The sequence below is a fragment of the Bicyclus anynana genome, chromosome 21 (genome assembly GCF_947172395.1).
Source record: "Bicyclus anynana chromosome 21, ilBicAnyn1.1, whole genome shotgun sequence".
Classification (NCBI taxonomy): Eukaryota; Metazoa; Arthropoda; class Insecta; order Lepidoptera; family Nymphalidae; genus Bicyclus; species Bicyclus anynana.
In genome coordinates this window covers 3,651,061-3,676,407 of record NC_069103.1, presented here as the reverse complement: position 1 = coordinate 3,676,407, position 25,347 = coordinate 3,651,061, and the positions used below count along the sequence as shown (strand labels likewise).

The 25,347-nt window shown below is 36.6% G+C and overlaps 3 protein-coding genes across 3 annotated transcripts in view; 1 reads left to right on the top strand and 2 right to left on the bottom strand.

Annotated features, from left to right (window-relative positions):
* Nucleotides 1–4,666, top strand: part of LOC112044296 (ecdysteroid-regulated 16 kDa protein) — a 28,460-nt gene extending 23,794 nt beyond the window's left edge. Inside the window, exons 2-3 of the mRNA XM_024080102.2 lie at nucleotides 943–1,050; nucleotides 2,941–4,666. Of these exons, the coding sequence (XP_023935870.1) occupies nucleotides 943–1,050; nucleotides 2,941–3,221 (389 nt within the window). The 3' untranslated portion in view covers nucleotides 3,222–4,666. The remainder of the gene's footprint in view (nucleotides 1–942; nucleotides 1,051–2,940) is intronic.
* Nucleotides 4,667–4,668: 2 nt separating this feature from the next.
* LOC112044295 (NPC intracellular cholesterol transporter 2) lies at nucleotides 4,669–13,086 on the bottom strand. Its single transcript, XM_024080100.2, has 3 exons — nucleotides 12,864–13,086; nucleotides 8,425–8,535; nucleotides 4,669–6,035 (listed from the first exon to the last, which is right to left on the bottom strand). The coding sequence occupies exons 1-3, from the start codon at nucleotides 12,952–12,954 to the stop codon at nucleotides 5,749–5,751; spliced, it is 489 nt and encodes a 162-aa protein (XP_023935868.1). The 5' UTR covers nucleotides 12,955–13,086; the 3' UTR covers nucleotides 4,669–5,748.
* A 3,599-nt stretch (nucleotides 13,087–16,685) lies between these two features.
* Nucleotides 16,686–25,258, bottom strand: LOC112044331 (glucoside xylosyltransferase 1). Its single transcript, XM_024080151.2, has 6 exons — nucleotides 24,952–25,258; nucleotides 23,576–23,885; nucleotides 22,827–23,019; nucleotides 22,627–22,742; nucleotides 21,341–21,523; nucleotides 16,686–20,908 (listed from the first exon to the last, which is right to left on the bottom strand). The coding sequence occupies exons 1-6, from the start codon at nucleotides 25,083–25,085 to the stop codon at nucleotides 20,732–20,734; spliced, it is 1,113 nt and encodes a 370-aa protein (XP_023935919.2). The 5' UTR covers nucleotides 25,086–25,258; the 3' UTR covers nucleotides 16,686–20,731.
* Between the last annotated feature and the right edge of the window lie 89 nt (nucleotides 25,259–25,347).

Below are 25,347 nucleotides of genomic sequence, written 5' to 3'. Positions count from 1 at the left end.
TATATTTATTGTGCTAGATATGTACAGATGAGTTCATACAATTACTTATTAAACATGCTATGTTATTAATCATAATGCTTCTAAAGTAAGTTATTTGCATAGAAGATTTTTTGGATGATTAGGTAATAGATTTTAGGAATCCCACGGAAGGTGGGTGAAGTTTGTTTCTATTTTGAATCCTAGGCTATTAGTGCCAAATTTTATCAAAAAGGTTCTGCGGTTAAGCCGGAAATGGTTAATAAACGTACACACATTTATGTTTATAATAAGTATTAGAATGATTAACACCTTATAAATACTTCGCTTACATACATTAGATACGTAAATAAACCAAGTACATAAATAAACAAACGCGAACATGGAACTTAAACGTGCCGTGGAGATACAAACAGAAGAAAATAAATTTGCTAAGCAATGCAATGTTTTTTATTACAATGAGAATGGCCTTCGTACTTACTGCGATTTACTTTTCACGTCAAGCTGTCACTTCACATTTAAATAGTAATAAAAGTATTGTATAACAATGCAATATACAAATAAAACCTTCAGCAGGCAGGTCATCTAATCCCAGATGATAAATCCGGGTGGGGGTACGGGCCCCGAGGTTTTGCCTCCTTGCCCTTTTTGGGATCTTGCTGCCCCGGTCATTTTCCTCCAGCCCCTTTCAGAACTGAGGTCAAAGGCTTAAGAGTCATCCCACCAGCCAGACCTGGACCAATTAAGAAAACTTCAATCGGCCCAGCCGGGGATTGAACCCAGGACCTCCGACTTGTAAATCCACCGCGCATATCACTGCGCCATGGAAGCCGTCAAAAGGTTTAGCCGCCTTTTACAACATTCACAGGTACCTACATATGGAACGGCCACATTCTTACACTAAACCGGAATATTTATAGTTCTTTCCTATTCTCTATAATAAAAGTAATATCTTTTCAATTTCAGGGGAGAATTTCGATTTGGCCAATAATGTGCAGTTGTCACCGTGCAAGAAATTACCATGTCGCCTTAGGAAAGGCACCGATCAACATATTACTATTACCTTTAAACCAGGTAAGTTCGCTTACAGTTCGGTTATTTACTAACTCGGTGTCTTCCGGTGGTGAAGTCTACTCACGTAGTCTGACCAAAAAAATAAATAAAAGAAAACATCGCTATGTTGCCGAAAGAACACAAGAAATTAATATTATAAGAATGAAAAAATAATTTTGAAATAAAAGTTAATAATAAAATTGAAAGTAAAATGATTTTCAATAAATAATAAAAGACAGCAAAAAAAGTTTCTTCCATAATAAGCATTATAGTAGTATAGCTTGATAAGTATTTTAGTAATTGTATAAGACCAAAAATACCGTAAGTATACGTACTCGTAAGTACGTCGTAACCGCTTGAGGCGTATGTAGAATAAACCTGCGAAATCCAAATTTTGTAAGTTGAATTACCAAAAATCTGTAACTTGTTACAAAACTCAGAAATTAACTTATTTACGTATAAGGTAATACTTATTATTGGTTATCAATAAACAGTAAAATCAAATAATTAGTTACAATTTTATCATTAAGCAAAATATCGAATAATACATATTTCATCAAAAAAGTGAAATAATCCATGAATTAGAGTTCAACGCGTCCCGAGCTGAATTATTTTTGTTGTAGGTAGATAAATCAACGTCACATAATACGCATTGTAGTAGTAGGTACTTCATCGGAGTTTCTCTCTCAGTTTCTCTAATATACTGTTAGTTGATACAAATTTAATATTATTATTAAATTTATTAAAATTATTAATTAAATTATAAAAAAGAGCAGATACAAATTGTAAACTTTCAATTAGGTTTAGTTTACAAGCTCTATTCAAACGTCAGGTAATAATATTATTAGATAATGGTAATAATAACTGATCGAAAACTTAAAATTAAAATTATTATTAATTAAATATAAGTATTTTGTAATTGAGAATTTTACTTTAGTTTTTACTATTAACTTAATTGAAAAATAGTAAAAACTAAATTATATAATGATTTCTTTATTTTGCTATCATCCGCGAAAAGTCGACGAACCTATGCGACAACGTCACACAGGTCCGACAAAATACTCTCTACGTACGTTTCACCCCGAAACCGGAGCATCCTCAGGAGATGTTGACTCTACAACGTGCAATTGCACGTTGTAGAGTCAACATCGCGTTGTCGCATGGGTTCGTCGACTTTTCGCGGATGATAGCAAAATAAAGAAATCATTATATAATCATGATGAACTTCCGCAAAGTAACGCCTGCTTCTATCCAATATTTAGTAAAAACTAAAGTAAAATTCTCAATTACACAACGCAACGGAATTATCATTAATATCATTAAGGTATAAGGTATATCATTGGTCGAACCCCCACCAGGTGGACTGACGTCATCAAGCGAGTCGCAGGGATTCGCTGGATGCAAGAAGCTCAGGATCGTGATGTTTGGAATTCCCTACAAAAGGCCTATGTCCTGCAGTGGACGTCCATCAACTAATAGGATGATGATGACGATCTAAGTAGATTTTTGTGACGGGACTCGACCGGGGCAGTTACGCCATGCTTATTTTTTCCGCCAATCATCATGGCTGAGTTCCGCATGGTTGCCGGCGTAATTGGCACATGAGGCGGCTTAACCATGCCTCAGGTAGAAACACAGGGCGGAACGCTGCAGCAAGACTGCCTTGCATGGCTGGGAAGTGTTGCTCTGATTAATTAGCGATGGTTTTCCATTTACAACATGTGGTGGCGTTACTATAAAAAGATATGACTTCTCTTCTTCTTTCCCTTCAACATGGTAATTTCCAATCTGTATACTAAAAACGGAAAATCGAAAAAGCTTTCAAAGAAGGCAAAACCAGTAGACCTACTTAGGTCTACTGGTTTTGCCTTAATGATATTAATGATAATTCCGTTGTGTTACTCATTTCAGAGAAAGACATGGACGTGCTGAATAACCACGTGTACGCGGTCATATTCGGAGTGGAGCTCCCGTTCATCGGCGTGGACGGCGCGAACATCTGCGACAAACTGGAGAACGAGGCCGGAGAGAAAGTCTCCTGCCCTCTCAAAGCTGGCACCACATACGTATACAGGGACTCCTTCCCGATATTAAGTTTCTACCCCAACACAGATCTAACCGTGCATTGGTCATTGAGACACAACAAAAAGGATATAACATGTTTCGAGGTAAAAGCTAAGATAACTAAATAATTATGCAGTAACAAATAATTATAAGTCCACCCAACTATTGTATAAACACTAATATTGTAATCCTAACACAGCCATTCCATCGTCTGATTTAAAATGTACTCCAGGAAGTCCGTTTTGGTTTGGATGTAGTGGTATTGATAATTAGTAATTCATCATCATCATCATCATATCAGCCGATGGACCTCCACTGCAGGACATAGGCCTTTTGTAGGGACTTCCAAACATCACGATACTGAGCCACCTGCATCCAGCGAATCCCTGCGATTCGCTTGATGTCGTCAGTCCACCTGGTGGGGGGTCGACCAACACTGCGCTTACTAGTGCGGGGTCGCCATTCCAGCACTTTGGGACCCCAACGTCTATCGGCTCTTCGAACTATGTGCCCCGCCCATTGCCACTTCAGCTTCACAACTTTTTGCGAATTAGTAATTAATGGTAATTTATTCAAACTAAACTGAACTTTAAACAGTGATAAGGTTTGAAGAAAATCAAGATTTAAATCGTAATCCATGCTTATGAATATGAGGGTGTAAGTACAGAAAAGTGTTAGACAGGCGGGTTAGTGCAATCCAAGCAAATCACTTCTAATATCTGTAAAACTGACAAAGTAAAGTAAACTTTACATAGTAGTGATTAGCTGCATTTTAATTGTAAACAAATTGATGATTAAAATTTAATCCATGTTTATAATCATGGTCGAAGAAGTCCTTCAGTTTATTTATATTATATAGCTTGGAAAATAAGCCTTGAAATAGTTAAATTATCTTTGAATTTGACTTTATACACACAAACGTTTGCATCTTACCACTACATCGATAATCCAGGCTATCCCGGAATATATTCTCGGATTTGATATCATAATCAAATGGCAAGTTAAGCCTACAATATTTATTAATTACATTGACGGTATAAAACGATGTTTTTTTTTGGTGGGTAAGGTGGATAGAGAGTCATCGTTATTCAATCTCGTTAAATCGTACTTAATTTGATACAAGAACTTCACACTTGGCGTCAACATTCAAAATAGGTATCTAGCTGTCAAACATGTGTGAGTGTGAAGTATATTGCCAGTTATAGGAAATTAATGGCCATCTCTCATATGTGCATCAGTGTGTGTATCGGCGTGTACATAATATATATTAAGTGAATTGGCATCATTGGGGTGCGCAACTGTTTAGTTCAGGAAAACCTGGACTTTTATTACAGCTATGGTAGGTGTATTTAAATTCAAAATAATCAGTGATATGCCAGACATCCGTATATCCGTATCCGCGGATGTACATTTTTAAAGATCCGGCAGTCCGGCACATTACTAGTTATCTCATGTATGACGAACAAAAAAGTCAATTTAACGTTGTCCCACATATAAAATAACTCTTTGCATTGTTTTATATTTATAGTATTATTAGAATAAGTTAAATAGAACAGGTTTTTGAATAATAAAACGTAGTTTTAATTCTATATTTCTCTCACAGTTTGTATTGAAAAATAAGCATTTATACAAATCATACGCAATACCTACAATCTACATATCTCAAGGTAATAAAACTCATAATTACTTAAGCTGAGAATAAAATAAAACTAATTAGTGAAAATATAAAATACACTAGCAGACGCCCACGACTTCGTCCGCGACCTTTCAATTTCAAAGAACAGCCGTATACAAGAATCCTCCACCTGTAATTCTCCCTACCCCTACCACTTTAAAGTAAGCCAATGTCACTCCTCAGGAGTCATATATATTTTTTTTTAATTTTAAGCAAGTTTAAACAATCAAATACACAAATACATTCGCTTCAAAATATTAGTAGACATACGAGTAGATACTCGTATAACCACATAGCATCAAATGTAATATTATCACAGGTATCTATAATAGTTTAAATAGAGTTCGCGCAAGATAAGTCTGCGCGCGACTGGCGGCGCAATTATGTTGCCAGCGTTAGTGATCTCTTTTACCCGCCAAGAGATAGATAGAGATAGACGACAATATGACGGCACTTTTGATCAGTTCCGATTTTAGCCAAGCGCAAACTTATCGTGCGCGCACTGTAGGTAATGTGAACATGCCATAATATTTAAAAATATTGTTTTAGAAACAAAAGTCTAACAGACTGACAGCAAATAATAGAAGCCTGACTAGAAACATAAAAAGCCATGTCTGAGGTTACCACATTTATTTTTCATAATTCGCTATAAGTTAGTGCGTTATCAACTTAGTCGTCGGCCCATAAAAATTGAATACCTATAGCCAATTTGAATAGCTATAAACTACAAAGTCAGACTTCCTTCATACATACTTTGTCTCCAGACAAACAGTAAATTAAGGCAGGCATTTAAACCCACCACAGTATTCCAATGCGGCGAGTTAGGACATAGGACATTTTATATTGGCCTCACGACTCAGTTGATAACGCACTGACTAATATAGACGTGGATATATGTCGGATTATAAAAATTGGTTCTTGCATTTTCCGTAACATGACATGGTTTTTTATTTTTCTCGATCAAGCTGTACTTAATTATTTTATGCCTTGGTAATGACTGCGGGTACTTCGAAGCAAACGATGTCTGCGGTGCCGTTGTTGAGGCTCCAGTGTACACGCAGCGGCACCGGCGGATAAAAGGACAGGATGGGGAACTGGTTGGTGTAGATGTACTCCTGGTGGGGCTCCAGCGGGCAGGGCGCGGGGGCTCCGCTGTCGGCGCGTTGCACGTGCGGACAGGCGGACACGCCCGACACGCCGATGAAGGGCAGTGGAACGCCGCTTATAATCGCGTACACGTCGTTCGTGAGCTTGTTCACTACGCTGTCTGTAAATCAAACATTACCAAACATTACCAAACATCAAAGGAGATGGTCCAAAATTGTATGGAGCCCAGGATCACTCATTGTACCCTAGCAGAAATAAAAGAAGATATCTTTTTTAACTAGCTTTGATTATACAAATCTACGAATTTACTTTAATTCTTTCGAAATAACATTCATTATCTCCCAAGAAATGCAACATTATTATGGGTAATAAAGGCGGATAGATGACATTTTCAATGCAGCAATCGATTTGACGTTTGCTGTCAATTGTCATGTCATAATTACTCTATGGGCGCCATCTTAATATAACTCAAAAACTTGGGTTTTTTATTTTATTTATTTCTTTTTATTTAGTTAGATTTATTTACTTTAATAAATTTAAATAAGATCCTTGTATTTTTTAAATTTTAATGATACGGGGTACAAGAGTGGACCTGAAATGGACCATCTCCTTTGAAATCCTCAGCTCCACGGTTAGTTGTGGCACCACGTTCACTAGGCAACCACTTCCAGTGACAACGACTAATTGGCCGTCTTCGCGAAAATTACGGTTAGGCTGCGGCCAGATTTGTGGCCATAACCACGACCTGTTGTCGTTATGCTGTCCGCACATCACTTGCTGGCCGAGCGGTATTCGCCATCACAGTACTAGTGCGCGAGCGGTAATAGAAAACCATACTTATGGTCGCAACGGCTAGTCTGCGGCCAAGAACGCGGCCTATACCTATGCCTGCCTGTCGTGGTCGTGGCCTTCTAGTGCGCGAGCTTCCTAAGAGGACAGACTCAACACCAAAATGGCAACATCATCATGATGTGACTTTTAAATTTTCAGCTCGTGCGGGTGTGTTTGGTAGCCAGGTGTCAAGATAATGCGCACAAGTTGTACTATAAAATATGATTCTGAAACTAAATACTTATGATGGTTATACAATATTATATCCTTCAACACATTTATATTTTTAGTTTTTATCATTATTGTGCTTATGACAAATGGTCTCGGAATTTATGTCAATCAATAACTGCTTGAGAAGCTGTATAATGTCTCATTGTGTCTTGGTTTTGTAATACTATCTCTAAGTTATAGGCATTGACTTCATCATCATCATCATATCAGCCGATGGACTGCAGGACATAGCGCCTTTTGTATGGACTTCCAAACGTCAAGATCCTGAAGCGTCCTGCCCCTGAGGAATCCCTCCGACTCGCTTGATGTCGTGAGTTCACCTGGTGGGGGGTCGACCAACACTGCACTTTCTTGTGAGGGGTTGTCATTCCAGCAGTTTTGGACCCTTTGCGACTTGTTGAACTACGTCGGTGACTGTGGTTCTTCTGCAGATCTCCTCATTTCTGATGCGATCAAACAGAGATACTCCGAGCGTAGCTCGTTCCATCACCCGCTGTGAGAGTCGACTTACTAATGAATTTATTTACTCTGTTATATAAGGATATTTACTTGGCTTGTTATATATATGGATATTTAATTAGCTTGTGCTTTACGACAATCACACGGTTGCAATGTTGAGGTCTAGGTTAAAACGCGATTGCCTATAACATGTCTAATATCTTGCGTTGAAGGTATTCATCTAAGTACCTTCAAGGTGAGACTTCATTAGCTTTTAAAATAAGGCTTCATAGGTATTTTTATGACGTTTAACGCTACAAAGACATAGATAAGGCTGTCTCGACCTCTCTGGCGCAGTTAGTAGTATACTGTGATTCTCAACAGAGAGGTCCGGGTTCGATTTCCAGCTTAGTTACATTAGGATATATTTTCTAATTTTGCTCCAGCTGGCCTATTCACTAATTTGGTGTTTATCCTCTCAACTGTGTCGGCCATTTTGCACGAAATTAACAATCTATTAAAATAAACATCAAATAATTTAAGAAATGTCATCTACCTACTGTATGATATCCACGAAGGGTTGTCAATAGGCATTGGATGACATTTGCTACATAAAATCTCAATTTTGCATGTAAAATTTAGTGAACAGTGACATATATACGAAATTGAGATTCTATGTAACAAATGTCATCCGGTGCTTACTGGTGGATATCATACAGAAGGTACATGACATCTCAATTGATTTAATGTTTATTTTAATAGATTGATAATAAAGACCATAATAGTGAATAGGCCAGCTGGTGATAGACATCGGCCGTACCCATGACGTATCGGCAAGCGATTTAGCCCTCATTCGCACGAGAGTATTCAAATATAGTATGAAGTTAAATGAAGGTCTATTTCCAACGCCCAAAATTGAAAATGCAACACTCCTAAAAAAAGCATCATATTTTAAAAACGCTGTCGTGTGAACATATACTTAACGTCCGTTAAAGAAACTCTCGTGCGAATGAGGGCTAAAAATATGCCTTAAAAATAACAGCACCAACCTGTTTTGAACTTAAATATGACGGTAGTGTTGGTACCCTTGCGTAGCTTGCACCGCGACTTGCTGCATGGCACGACCTGGATCCTTTCTTCTAGGCCGTCGAAGTGTTGACCTGGTGACCATATTTTTTTTAAAGAGTATTTGCCATATATTTTAAATATAACCAATATTCCCATTTCCCTCCAACTAGTCGGAAAAGGCTGTATTAGGAGTGGGTACGACAAAAGACCAACGGGTAGGGATCGAACCACCACCCCTTGGTGATAAGTCCGACCGCTCTTACCGTTGAGCTATTGAGGCTCTATTTATCTATATTCAATACAAATATTCACATTTAAAATAAGAACACCTCACAGCATATCGGTTTCTAATTCGCATTTATATTACACCATTATATTACACCATAATGATACGGGGCCCCCGGACTAAAGGGGCCCCTTACGTGTGAAAGCAAAAATTAGTAAAATGTAATAATCTCACTCAATCTGATGCTTCCCATCAGTGGTGGTCACTTCAGAAATGACAATGGTTGAAAAAAGCAATCTCTTTTTTTTACATAATATACTTAAAGTCACTATCATATTTATTTTAAACAAGCATTTTTGTTTCTTTTTTCTTTTCTGAGAAATTTTTACCCTTCATTGGGCCCAACAACTAATTTTGATACAGGGCCCCACCAATGCCATCGACCATCAGCCAACGATATTGTATAAAGATAGCGCATCAAACCTTTTTTAGTCGCCTTAATATTTAGTCGCCTAATAAGCAACGAAATATATTTGAACAAATAATACCTAACTATTGTCTACAATGTCGAGTTGTGTGTTCAGGAAGTGTAAAGACTATATATACATAAATATACATATAATGTAAATAAACACAAAATTGTGCATGTGTGCGCTCAGTGTAGTAGATAAATTAGGATTACTTTTTGCGGTGATTTTGTAAGCACTTAACATATCTATAGTATAAAATATCGTTGCTATCAGAATCATCATTATCACTTAAGAAAACTAAAAAATATATGGGAATCGTCGATTCGCTCCGAAAACTAAAAAATACATGGGAATGTCAGATCTTGGTCACGTGACCGTGTCTATAGCAAATGTCATTCCCTTACATCTTTCTAGTTTTAGAAGCGTAAGTGATCATAGAAAGAGAATCGACGTGCCACTTGGCTAGGGGGGCAGGCTATTTTATGGCGTACTATATGGTCAAACCTCCCCACTTATAGGAGAGGGGATCCTGAGCTTATGCCCGCCTCACTGCTCCAAGCAGGTTGGAGGGCTTCGTTGGCACTGACTTACCAACTTTCCAACTCTAGGCTGATAATTTTAAACTGATTAGAAGAAAGAAAAAATCACTATTTTACAGCCCGACTCAGGATTCGAACCTAAGACCTCGTGATACGAAACCACAGGCGAACCACTGAACCAACTACAACACAGCACTAGACAATTAACATAAAAAAATTAAAATAAGTTTTTATACATACTATAATTATAATTTTATGAAAATTAAAATTACATATTTAGTAAATATGGAAATGTTTTCATTTCAAAATAATTTTAAAACCTCGCTGACACTTATGCGCTCGTTTGCTTTGAAGGTTGCACCGTGTCTTGCGAATCAGATAGTTATTTAGAAATCAGCGAACTGTGTGATTTCATAAACGTACGACCACTAGGATTGCCCCCCGTACGGCCGCGCATAACATCTATCATATCATAAAGAGAAAAGATTTGATTGTTTGTTTGTTTGTGTGTTGCATGTAATGAATAAGCTCATTTTGGTGGGGAGGTAGCTTAAAATCAGGAGTCGGACATCGGGTAGGGTAGGGGCAGGGTATGGGTTGAGTAGGGATAGGGTAGGGGTAGAGATCGGGTTGGAAAGGGGTAGGTTTTTTTTATATATAGGGTAGGTTAGGGGAAGTAGGATAGGGGTAGGGAATAAGTCAAAACGAAGCTTAACCACACCGTTAGTTGAGTAATATATTTTTTATAATATACTGTCCCGCCACCCACGGCCCACCACTTATGTTTTGAGGAACAACTATTATACTAAGTGGTGATAAAAAAAGGTAAAACACAAAAAAAAACATTTTTTTTTTGGAAAATTGAATTGATTGATTGGAATGATACCCTAATTGAAAATTTAATGTGTATAGATACATTTTATTAGCGTATTTATACATTTTTGTATTTTACTAGCGGACGCCCGCGACTTCGTCCGCGTAAATTTCGATGTTAACTTTACTACTACCGCTACCCTACCCTACCCCTACCCTACCCCTACCCCACCACTACCCAACCGATGACCGACCCGATTAAAGTTTAGTTGTATAAATAGTGACGTAAACCTAAGTATATAAAATTAATAATTTTTAAAACACTAAAGGTACTATATCTGCTAATATATAGAAGATAGATATATGTTGTCGTGGACTTTTTTGTAGAACTTTTAAAGATACATAAAGTCTTTATACATTAATTTCAATTTTACACAATAGTTAAGGCAGCGCATGCGAATAAGTCTGTTTAAGAGGATTTTCAGTCCGACCTGTATGACAAAAACTGTGATAACTCGGCTAATATATATGATACCAATATAAATATAGCCTATAGCACTCCCCGATAATGTAGCATTCTACTAGTGAAAGAATTTTTAAAATCGGACCAGTAGTTCCGAAGATTACCCCATTTAAAGAATGTTACAAACTTACAAACTTTACCTCTTTATAATATTAGTAAAGAAGTATAGATTACCTCTTTATAATATTAGTATAGATTTAAATGAAATTATATATCATTAAATTAGACATAAAAAATATACACATCGAATTGATAACCTTCTACCCATTTTTCGTCGATTGAAAATACTGTTTTTTCTTTGACAAGGTATCAGCTATATGTATGTATATTACAATCTACTTAGTGCAAAGACATAAAATCGCAGTGTGTGCAAGGCTTTACCTTGCATTTTCCCAGTTTACAAGACAAATACATAATAATATATATACCTATACGTCCGTGTCTCCAGTTCTGGTACAAAACAAAAACAACATCGTGAACAAAAACTGAACTGAAAGACCGGTCCTCATGGAATGCCCGAATATAATGCCCCGCGTAAGGTTTCGTAAATGTTTGTTTTAAATAGGGTTGATCGTCTCTTGTGAATCATTTATTAGTTTATTTTAAAATATAATTCTAACTAGCGGACGCCCGCGACTTCGCCGTCGTGGTTTTCAGCTTTTCACAAATCCCGCAGAAACCATGGATGTATAAACCTTCCTTCTCTGTCTTCAATCACTCTATCTATTAAAAACCGCATCAAAATCCGTTGCGTAGTTTTAAAGATTTAAACATACATAGAGACAGAGAAAACGACTTTGTTATAAACTATTTAGTGATATACAATAAGCGCGAGAAATAAATTAAGTATGTGACTTACTTATCTTATCTATCTACCAAATTAATAAAAAACCTTGAGGATGAGACAAGTTCAAATCCTTAATGGGTAATGCTCATAAAATGTAAAGTGAAACCGACCGGAAACATCTTGACTAAACTTTGTACGGCGGATGGAACCTTTGTACTTAATTCTCTTTAATTTAACTTTTGATCTTGAGTTGGAATTACCGTCAGTTTCGGAAAAAAAATTAGGATTTCTTAGACTGTAGTAATTTCCATTTAAATATACATAAGAACGAGTCTTAATACGATTAACAGATAAAATCATAAGTATAATAGGGATGATGACAGTTTTTTAAATTGTATATAAATTAGGAGTATATAAATAGTAAAGAAACTTTGTAAAAGTAACAAAATATCTGCGATCATTTCTTTCGGGATTTAAGCTGCAGAGATTTAAAGGGCAATTTGCGGCACTGCCACGGATCCCTGAAAAACGCGCCATACAAAATGGCACGAAATAATGACGTCGTTGATTCGCTGATCGTTAGATTTGTATGGGCGTTCTAACAAAATTACAAATACATATATATATCTTTGCTATTTGTTCGTTTATGTTTATAGTTCATTTATTGAAAAATCACACGTTTAATGTAATTAAGCTAAAAATGTATGATTTTTTATATAATTACGATAAAAAGAAATTAGTTGATTTTGAAATAAAATAATAATAAAATCTTATTTAATTCGCAGAAATCCAGTAAATTTCTGGTTTTTACATATTAATTTTGACCTTATTTACCCGAATGTCTCATAAAAATCAATATATTCGAACCTTGTCATCATCCCTATTAATTATAAAAAAAATCAACATACGTATATTAGTCTTGCGTTACTTATTCTATATTTATAACATTTTACATAACACAAGGATAATGCAATAAGCACACGCACTGATCACATTGCAACAAAACACTTAGCGAGAAACTCTTAAGATGAACTATATTGTAGGTATAAAGAAATATCTCACCTGGGCATTGTTCTGCGGGCGTAATATCAGAACGGACTGCAATCGCATAGAGCGCCAAGACAACCGCAAAAGTGATATACGCTTTGTTCATTGTAACGATGGGACGACCACACACCAAATCGCAGACACTGCTATTGAGAAGAAATCCTCAAATTAAAGCGAACCAGTTTGAACGTTCGTCGTCGGGTGAGGTCGCGCGGTGCGAGACTACTCCGATCACAAAGCATTTTATTCTGTACCGCTACGATTTACTAATTGGATACAAAGACCAGTGTCGTATTATGCACTGTATTCTGTATACCAGTAATACGTAGTTGCTTCAATGATCGATCCACGAGAGGTTGGTTTACTTGAATGATTTTATGATTTACTCGATTTATACCTACTTCTACATTCATATAGAAATGAATAAAAATGAAACTCTTCTCTTGGTCACATAAATAATTACTTGCGATCAGCAAACTGATTTCATTCAATCTTTTTTATGTTTTTCAGTGTTTTATGAAAGTGCTTTCGGCAAAATTACAAAGAAAATCAACATACTTATGTATAAGATACATAAGTATTTCACTCTTAATAATTGTATCTAAGGGTAACCATAAGTACAGAAACTTGTCTCCGTATAACGCGATAAACCAATTACATATTAGTGATACTATGAGGCATGAGCCTAGTGGCTACCCATGTAGGAAGATACTCATTAATGTATGACTATCCTATAAGTCATTACATATACGATTCAGACGATCAATTGACACACCACTTACAAAGTTGCCAACTCAATAGACTCTATACAACGGAACTTATAAGTCGTATGTCGTATTATTACCGGCGTCCACATATCCGCATCGTATACGTATCGGACGCATCGCATCAAACGGATTTTAGTATGCTTTGTACAGAAAGTCATACAAGTGCTCCCACTAATCCGCATCGTACGTTTCCCATCGAACGGATTGTATATGGCGTAAAATTAAAAATCCATTTGATGCGATGCATCCGATACGAACGATGCAGATCAGTGGTGGCCTTCCATTATTAAATGTTCCTCAATATTAACTTGATGTTCAAGCTATTTGAGATCATGATTATAATAAATCTGCAGAGAGGTCAATTCTGTACATGAAATATATTTCCAATATAACTATCAGGGGTTGATTAGTGATTGATACTGATGCCAAAAATGCAGTCAGTAAAATTTTTGTCTGTCTATTTGTATGTTCGTTATAGAAAAAAAATAACTACTCGACGGATTTTAATGAAACTTGGTACAATTATTCTACATACTCCTGGGCAGATTATAGTATACTTTTCATCACGCTACGATCAATAGGAACAGAGTAGTGAAGGGAAATATTGGGAAAACGGGAGAAGTTATTGCATTTTTTAAGCATCCGTCGCGTGTGCAGCTTTAATGGTTAAAGCTACAAAGAAATCATGTATGACGGAAATGTTCTCCTTAAAATTATATTAAAAAAAACACAGTAGCATATAATATATGTCTATCTTTTATGGTCGACTCACAATAACACGTGTAATTTCCGATAGCTTATCAGTTCGGAGCTTTCTGATTATATTTACTACCCTTACGTTTATAACACTCATCACTCATCCCTAATTAAAAAAAATTAACATTATTACCTATTCAATAAAAAGTTAGGTAGGGAGAGTAGGAGTAGGGAGGATACGGGTAGGGTAGGGATAGGGTAGGGATATGGTAGAGGTAGGGTAGGGGTAGGGTAGGGTAGAGGTAGTTGGAAGTTTACATCGACTTTCACACGAACGAAGTCGCGGGCATCCGCTAGTGATAAATAAAATTGTTTATATGGTGAGCCCATCCTTCGCCACTATTAAGTTAACAGTACACATTAATATCTTTGATCCACGATAAACAAAGAGATCATATCGTTACTAATTACCTACTATGGAGTGGTCGGGTTGAAAAAGCTTCGGACCTACGGCTCGACGGAGGGGAGCTAGAGTCTAGCCCGCGAAAAATATAAAAATACGTATGCTTATATAGGTAGTAGGTGTATTCCGATGTTATCCATGTTTGAAGAGCTTCCTCAGGCCACCACCGGAATTGCAGCTGACTTTCTATATGCAGCATAAAACACTGTCAAGGATTGTATAAAAGTTTTGGGCCGGGATGGAATTGCTCATAAAAAAAGTTCCCGGCTCGGGAACTAAAAAATCTACAATGATACGTCGATTCTGTTTCTATAAACGCTTACGAAAATTTAAAAATGTATAGGAATGACATTTGCTTTCGACAGGTCACGTGATCAAGTTGTCGCTCGGATCTAGCATACCCATACATTTTGTTATTTTTCGAAACGTTAGCGTTTGTGGAAAGAGAATCGACTTGCCACAGGCTGACTTGGCTACAGGCCCTCATCTCAGTCCTTCAAGTAGGTAGACATACATGTAACTAAGCATTGTGGATAGGTACAATCAATCAGTTTACATGAAGCCAGAAAACATTTACCTACAACATAACATGGAGTCAGTTGGATTTATTTAATTAAGTACCTATATTAAAATTACCTAGTTACAGTATATAGGCTATGCATAGGCGTATATAGGGGGGTGTTTTTGAGGCCGTGAACAAGCCCTTGGCTACAATTTAGCCTGATGGTAAGTGATGAAGCAATCTAATGACATCGGTCTAACTTGTTAGGAGTTGGATGAAAATCCACGCCCCTTTCGGATTCTACACATCACATCGTACCGGAACGCTATATCGCTTGGCTGTACGTCTTTGCCGGTAAGGTGGTAACTATTCACTGCCGAAGCCTCCCACCAGCCTGGACCAATTAAGAAAACCTCAATCAGCCCAGCCGGGGATCGAACCCAGGACCTCCGTCTTGTAAATCCACTGCGCCACGGAGGCCGTCGATAGGAGGTCTCTAGACTGCTAGTCTTTTAAAAAGCTAAAGGACAGTCCTACATCCAACGACCTGGTTGGAACACGAGAAACACAGCAGTACACCACAAAATCCACTAGTTGGTATATCAGACTGGATGCATTGGTAGGTATAACATTGTGTGGTAAATGCATTATGCAAGGTTTGCCCCAAAATATCTACCTACTTAATCGTTTAACTGTGACACTACTTAAAACTATTGCGAACAATATGCAAGTATTCAGCTAATATGAAACGAAAATTGCGTAAGTATTTACAAAATTTCGTTGGAATAAGCATGTTCGCAGGAACAATCACTGCCTTATTGATGTATTGGTTCATGTTCTGAACTACCTACTTTATTTTTTGCATTAAAGGTGACTTATGTGCGAGTGTTCTTAGACATGTTTGCTGAAAATCGGTTGAGCTGTGGGAGGTGAAATTGGGGTTAAAATAACCGAATGTCTGCAAATATCCTCGAGTGGGGTTTCAAAAAAAAGCACACTGAAAGAGAATATTGATGACTTGATTGTGAGTGTTTTTAGCTTTGTTGGATGAGAAAATTGGCTGTGGGGAAATTAAGACATGGAAATCCTTGTTTATATAGAAGTAAAAATAAACAATTTTCTTCATAGATTTACGAGTCGGTACAAGTAATGATTTTCTTTATCCTCACATATGAGGATAGAAAGAATTTCTGGCATAAAAGTCTTTTTTCTAGATAATTTTATGACCTTCGGGGGTTTTGCAATTTATTTATAGGCAATCACAGAGCACGCGTCTAATATTTTCATTTGTAATCGTACTTCCGCAGACAACTGTCATTTTGGTTCAATTTGCTATACCCCGAGTCTGGTCTATTTCATATGATTATGACATTTCAACAAAAAAAAGTTTGGAAAAATAATAACGCATGTTATCTATACAATTTTTTTATTTTAAATAATAATCTCAGATATAAAATACACAATTTAAAAAAATGAGGCAGTTTTACATAATAGATACGTAAATGTATGTTGTTTCCCTTTAGGGAGAAATTATCTAACTTATACATGAGTAAAATAATGAATTAATGAGTGTAGTAAAATATTAATTTCAAGAGGTATTCATTAATTAATACTGATTATTAAAATATCAAACGGTATTCTTACAATGTAAAATAACTAAACCGCCAAGATTGAGTCGGTAGCGTAGGTATAACTTTTGACTTACAACAGCACGCAATCTATTGTCTATTTACTTCTTTGTTTACGATACTCCAGTGGCGCTAACATGCAACCAACGAGATAATCTCGAGAAGAGAAATAGGCAACTTCCAACCAACGGCAGTGCAACCGGTTACCTCTCTTTCATTGCGTTGGGAAGAATGAGAGACTACTCCGCCGCCATTGAACGTTTTTTTGTCTATTTCTCTTCGCTTGGTCGCAAGTCAGCGCTACAGGAGGCTTAGCATGCGACAAGGACATATACTCAGAGGCACAATTATCCGCCCACTTTAATATGACGCGAGTATATTAACGGGGATGGATAAGTGTGCCTCTGAGTATACCTAGTGAAGAGAAAAATACAAATTGCCCAGACCCATCTCTTTCGCCTCAAGGCAACGATACAGAGAATTTTTCGAAATTTGTTTCTCTCGTCTTGAGAAATTACAGACAAATAAATTACTTATTGATTGATTATTGATTTTTTTAAAATCAAATTACAAGCAGAAAAGAAAAATGTGAGCTTTAATTAATAAACAACAAATTTAAAAACGAATGTTTGGTTTTTAGTAATCTTTTTTTTAATGGAGTACATATATCAAAACAATCGCGTAGGCAAATCTTTTATTATTACAATTTAGCAGTGCGATTAATTCGCAGCTTTCACACAGACACATTTCATCTTCATTATAATAATAACAAAACAATAAAAAAATGAGTTTTTTTCTAATAAGTTATTGGATGGAATGGAATCAGATATTTAGCAACTAAAGAAATTTGTAATATACGAAAAAAAAGAATGTATATTTATATTTTATAATTTTTGCTAGCCATAGTTTTTGCAGTCAAATGAAGATATATAAAAAAATATAAAATCAAACAAACTTACTAGAAAATAAATACCTAAATAAAAATCAAACAAAAAGTGAATAACTTTATTCCATGAAAAATGTGACTGTTATCGAGTTAGCCCTTTTGAAATGCCTAACAATCGATTAGCAATATTCATACTGTCAAACTTGTTGAGTGAAAAGTGGTGGATGGAGAAGCCATAAAATCTTTTTGACAAATTAATTTTATTTTTCAATTTTTAAGTCAGTTAAATTTTTAACAAAAAAATTATCTGACTTAAAAGATGCATCTAAGTTCTAAAAAGCAAAAAAAAACATCGTACCTATGTTTTTTTTATTGATCGGTTTGAAGGCGGTGCTAGGCTCCTAAAGTTTATTTTGTTTTTTGGCACCGCCTCTCTTTCGAATAAAAAATCATTTTCAAAATTGCTAGTTATGAGGTAACTAACATAAAAACAAACATGCATAGAATTGAGAATCTCCTCCATTTTTTTAAGTCGGTATAAAGCTGTGAATTCGTAAGCACAATCAGTGAGTTGAAGACAATATTATCTAAAAAAATATATTATTTTCTTAATAAACTAACATCTTATGTTACAATATGGTCATGTCTTAATACTAAATATTGAAATATATCTTAAAACATTTGACTCCTGAAGCTTTTCAGTATTCAAAAAAAAAATATACATTATATTAAAATAAAAAATATAAATGAATTAAATTCACAGATCTTAAATTCGAGGTGATAAGGTAACTTGTTTCATAACGTTTTAATTCAAACCAATTTACCTATTAATTAAAATAAAATAACTTTGTCATTTAAGTATTAGATTGTCTTTTAGCGGAATATGTTAAATAAATAATTTATAAACTACAACTTAGAGATGTCACATTTTTAATAAAATATTAAGGTCGCTGCATACAGAAAGGAAGTGGACGGGAAGTCACCGTTACGCCATTTCCCAGTAATATGTATAGATATTGGCTGGTGGGAGGCTTTGGCCGTGGCTAATTACCACCCTATCGGCAAAGAGGTACCACCAAGCGATTTAGTCTTCCGGTAAGATGTCATGTAGAAACCGAAAGGGGTGTGGATTTTTATCCTACACCTAACAAGTTACCCCTTTTCCATCTTAGATTGCATCAACACTTACCATCACGTGAAATTGTAGTCAAGGGCTAACTTGTAAAGAATAAAAAATAAGATATACTAACATTATAAAGAGGATATGTGATTGGAGGGGTAATATCTGAATCTACTGAGCTGATTATAAAAAATCTTTTACCAAAAGAAAGCTACATTATTTGTAAATGTCACAGGCTGTATTTTATCCCCGTATTCCCTCTGATAGACATGTATAAAACGATATTTCCAAAACGGATCCTTCCGTTTCGTCCAAGGCGAAACACGTATATATGCAGCGACCTTAACTATTATTTATCATGTAAAATTCTTTTATATACTTTTTATATAGAAGCAAGAGCTTGTAATGCCCAGGTCTTCGGCATTTTCTCAACCCGTCTTCCATTTGGTAAGAACGGTAGGATCTAAGATCATAAAGCCCATGAAAACTTTAGGACTTAAGCTTGAGCTTCCTATAATGTTGAAAGTCTGTCCATTACAGGTTCTTACTATCTCCGATTAAAGGTCCGTTTATACCTACAAACACAGTGCGTCACAGACAAGTAGCGTGGCAGACACCCACAGACATCGTCTATTCACACTGCCCAGCAGGTAGCTAGAAACACTTAAAGTCCTTTTCATGAAAGAAGTCCCCCAGATGCGGCGCTAATGTCTGAATGGCGTTTATTGTCATTTGTTAATGGCGGTCTTATTATATTTTGTGTAAGGCGCTGTCAATTTTATTTCAGGTTCATGAAAAGGACTCTACAGACATGAAAAGCGCAGACAAAATATTCTTTCCGCGAATATTGGCCGGGCGCCGTGTCTGTCAACGTCTGCGCGGCCGCGTTACGATAGATGGTAATACGTATTATAAATATTATTTTGTCTGTCACGGCCCGTGTCTTGCACGCTAAATGTCTGTAGATATAAACGGACCTTTACTCATATAAATACAATATAATCACAGAAGTTTTTTTGTGAACTGGTTTATTTAACTTGCCATGATTGACTTTGAAAATTATTTAATACCACAGAATTAATATTAAATCCAGTATAAAAACTAATTTTTGGTAGTATGGTTGTAGATATTCACTGTAATAATGTAAATAAAATGTTTTTTTTAACATAACATTTTGTGCTTTTAAATAATACTTAATTACATGAAATACTTATAAATAATCGTAAACACGGGTATATTTTACAATGATAAAATAACTCAGGTTAGCAGAAAACAGCATAGACGTCGACCATGTATTTATATCTGTATTTGTGTGTATGATAACTGTCATAACTCCCAAATACTGATATTACACACGTACGTGGACACCGTCACGCTGCCAGGCGCGTTAATGGTTTGTGCAATAATGTTTTTTTGCAATTATTAATAATGTTTTGTGTTGTAATTATTGATCATAAATTGTTTAGCGTGTATCCATTAAACCTACACCCCAGGTCACAAGTCTGGGACCTGTTGGAGGTGTTTCCTCTAGCACAAAATAATGGTGCAATCACTGGTCGTGTTGTTCTCCCTACCCAGCCAGAATATACATTTCTCAAAATGAATTTTGGCATAAGGTATCTAAGACAAAAACATTTTAGAATCGGAAAAAAATAGGGCAAAACAAATATCATTCTAGAAGTAAAAATGTTTTCTATGCCAAACTAAGGCACAGAAAACTTCTGATCAATCATTCTTCCTATTAAAGTTATCTGTTTTTTATTTCATACTAAATAAACACTGTATTTTGTAATCCATATCTATCTATATATAAATGGTATCCTATCTATCTGGTTTTGTATACTTTTTCGTGAGTACTTCTACAGGTACCTTGAGAAATGCATCTTTCAAATTCCCACAAAGTGACTGCGGCGCTTCTGTGAGGTATTGGTCCATTTTAGTGAGCACTGTCATGGGATCTTTTCCAATTTCGTATTCGTTAATTGCTTTGTAAATTGCCTGCAAATAGAAATTGAACCTTAAAATACACTACATTAGATCTTAAACTACCTACTAAATAATGAAGAAATATATCAATCCTTAAATGCTATTGCATCAGTGATAGCGCGTTACATTTAACGCCATCATAAATTTTACGCATTTATTTCGTACAAGCACTGGTCGGAGGGGCAGATATTGGACAGTAACACCACATTTCCTCACATCTCATTGATATGAGATTTTGGGACAATTGATAGTGCTGTGGTTCTTAGCAGAGGTCTGGGGTTTAAGTTGGGACAGTTTAAGATATTATATACAGGCTCAGGTCTGGTCTGGTTTGGGTATCGGCCGTGGCTAGTTACGACAGTACCGGTAGAGAAGTTATATTTCAAAAGTAATACAGAAAGAAGAAAGAAAGAAAAATACCTGAAAAGAAAGAAAGAAAAATACCTGGAAGGCGGGCTGCTTGTGTCCGTGGAAGGCGCCGCGGCTGCCGTGCAGCGCGAGCACGCCGCGGCGCGAGGCGTCGGCGCACGCGTCGCCGTACATGCACTGGTCGGAGCGGTAGTTGTAGCGGCACGACAGCACGTGCACCGCGCGCGGGTGGTAGTGGAATATTATGTTTATTATATCCTGAAACACACACTGTCAGTGGCGTAGCGTGTCTTGGTGGGGCCTTGTATCAAAATTAGTAGGAGGCCCAATAAAGAGTAAAGATTTCTTACAAAAGTAACAAAAATGTTTACAACTTTTAAGCGCACGCTTCACCCACGAAAAAAGATTGCTTTTTTTTCGATTTTTGTCATTTCTGTTCTGGCAGTTTTTTACGTTTTTATTTTCTGAGAAGCACCGGATTAAGTGAGATTCTCCATTACATTTTACTAATTTTTGCTTTAAAACGTAGGGGACCCTTCTAGTCCGTGGGCCCCGTATCATTGATATGGCTGATACGGCGGTAGCTACGCTCCTGCACACCAAACTATATTTTAATTCTCGCCCGTGCGGTACAAGGGCGCGCGGTGCAAGGAATGGTGACAGAGATGGGGGCGGGCTGCAGGCGTATTTTTCTTATATATGTTACCATGCACGCTACGCAAGCTACATACTGAGAGAGGGGGGGCACACAATGCATTGTGGCGCTGCATCGCAAAGATTTCACCGTATCAGCGGGCACACGGGCGGTGCGGCGCAAAATTGTTATATCGCAGCGGCGCCGTAGCAGCGTTAGACCGAGCGGTGCCGCTCTGACGTCGCAACGCATTCACCCCTCCCCACCTCGTCTCGGTCGATGCAAGACCGGTGCGGCGCCGAAGGGCATCGTGTGCCACAGATATTTCTATGTAAGACGCAGCGACACTGCTCCGGCGCCGCACCGTCGCCACAACGCATCATGTGCCCCCGCTCTTAGTCCTCGCCCGCGCGGTACAGGGTCGCCACAAGGAATGACCAAAGAGAGTGAGTGACCGTCTGCAAGCGTATCCTTCTTTCATTTGTCACCATGCGCGCTACGCGAATTACATACTGAGCGATGATACTGCGCACGTGTTGCCTCCCATAAATCTCTCGCTACCCTCTAGTCGCCATAAATTATGTGGTGTGTAAAATTTAACTTTTCAGCATACTTGATTAATTGGATATCATAGAAAACAGGTATTGCCTGTGGTAAGGCAAACTATCTCAGCTACATGAAACCATTGTTACATCCCACACACTTAATAAACAGTTTTCATCTTTACCTGATCTCCCCAAGGAATGTAAAGTTTCCATTTCAACATAATAGGTGTGACATAGTCTACCCATCCAAAATCTCTCATTCTAGTTAAATTCATAAGCATCACACCTGAGTTTAATCCTGAAAAATAGAAGTTACATAAAAATAACTATACAAAATCGAGAAGCAGACCTATTGAAACAAAAAGCAATGACAATGACATACCATATTTTCCATAAAATGGATGTTTTGCAAAGCGGGGATACCAAGAAATATTTGGGTTGTCATCTTCAAGAGTCATGGCAGATATTTGTGAAGAGTTCATCTTGGTGAAAGTGTGCCACAACTCATCTGCCGGGCCGAGGAACAATGTGTCTGTGTCCACGTATATCATTGCATCAATATGGGTTATTAATTTCTGTGAATGAAAAAAATTATGAACTGTAAGTTCTAGTCACAAATACAGGCAAAAAAATTAAATGTTGAGAATGCCCCAAGTAAGAATTTCATCTGAAAAACTGTAGCTGCCTTAGTAATATATATTAAATTTTAATAGTAAATATGCTATTTTTTCAGCAGCCAAGGAGTATGTTACATATTTTTGACAGCCTCCGTGGCGGCGGGATATGTGCGGTGGATCTATAAGAGGTTGTGGGTTCAATCCCCATCTGCGCCAATTGAGGTTTTCTTTATTGGTCTAGGTCTGGCTGATGGGAAGTGGAAAGTTACCACACTCCTGCCAAGTGATTTAGCATTCCAGTATGATGTCCTGTAGAAACTGAAATGGGTGTGGATTTTCATCCTCCTCCTAACAAGTTACCCTGCTTCCAGCTTAGACTGTATCATCACTTGCCTACAGGTGGGACTGTAGTCAAGGGCTAACTTATAAAGAACAAAAATAAAAAAAAATCAGTGAAAGCTGTTTAGTCTATAATAATAATAATAATTATTGCATTATATTTTGAAAAACTTACTGGAATAAACAAACGCTGTGCAGCACATTTACTGAACAAGTTTAACCAATCCTCCTCATGGGCTTTGGGGAATTCAATTTTATGTAATTCAAAGTCCAGTTGATTATTAACAATTGACTTCCATCTTGTCAGTGTGTCATTAAATTGTAACCTCAACAATTCATCAGTGAAGATAACAAAATGTACTGGTGTTTTGGTAAAAAGTAATACAGATTTAATTACATTCAGAGATTCATTAAATCTTGTTTCACACACAACAAAGGATATTACTATTCTGTCAATTATATCCTTATCCAGGTTTTTAGGTGACCTGTAACAAATTAAACAAACCTTTTGACAAACAAATATAATACTACTTTATTCAGATCCATTTAACCTACAGTTAGTTTCATGTATGATGGTGCAGGTGACAGTTTGTTTCACACCTGAAAGTTTGCAGCAATTAACGATAATAGTTTGTAATATGAACGTCATACAGGTGACTGTCACCATACCCATGCTATCTAAAAACACTTTAACAGCATTATTTTAAAACAAAAACAAAATTTAAAAAATCTTAATTTAGTATTTGCAACATGCTTATTTTCTGTTGATCTGTTTGTTCGCCAATTGGCAAAGGCCTCCTCCAACTGTTTCCATTGTAATATGTCATGAGAAGTGGTGTGCATAAGGTGTTTAACTAGGGTATGCACTACAAGTAAAAATTGGAAAATGCCTTGTTTAACTATGTATTCTGTGGTCCAACATAGGTTTGTATTGAGTCCTTAGGGTAGACTGCATTTTTGCATCTATGAAGTGCATGCCACTGGTCATGAGCCACTCTCCAGATCACACCAGCTACTTCTCTAATATCATCATCCCATCTCTTTTGTAGCCAACCTCTTCTCCATTTACCTTCTCTAGGATACCATCATGTCACATTCTTATAAGAAAGCTTATGTTTCTTACACATATTCTAATTTTGGAAGATGGTTTTTCTGTAGTTGTTATAGTCAAGTGTACAGATAAACATTTGACATATGTGTCTGTCTGTAAAATTGCTAAGCCAGAAGAGGTACAAGTTTTATATGGTACCCATACCTCTAACGGTTCCTACGTACGCAGCATCGTACCGGAAGGGTAATCTGCTTGGTGGTACGTCTTTGCCGGTAGGGGACAACTGGCCAAGGCCGAACACTACCGCCAGACCAGACCTGAACCAATTTAGAAATTATAAAATTCTCAACTAATCCGACCTGGGAGTCGAACCCAGGACCTATATGTTGAGATGAGCACTATCAACTGCGCCAGAGAGATGTCAAATTAAAATGAAACAAAATTTAGCCACAAATAATGACAAAAATGATGTAAACTATTGTATTAGACAAAAAGCATACTTATCAATAACTTTCACATTGGCAGACAGGTTTTTGTTACTCTTGTGGTAATTTACGGTGTAATTAAAAACGTAATAGAGAGTCAATGAAAGAAACAGCAACAAAAACAATTTGAGATATGGTAAACGTCTCATTGTGGCAAAACTAAGATGAAGATCACAATGTTATATTTCTAACTTTTCTAATTCATCATTGCTATAAATAATTTCTTCAAAAAATTACATTTCCAACATAACATTCTAAAATAAAATACAACTTTAAAAAATAAAAACAAATGATTTGAGTTTTGACCACAAATAATTTGAGTAATTTGACCACAGATTATTACTTTGTACTGTGTATCTGTCATTGACGTTGACGTTCTCTTTGGCTTTGCCTAAAATTTCCAATGTAAAT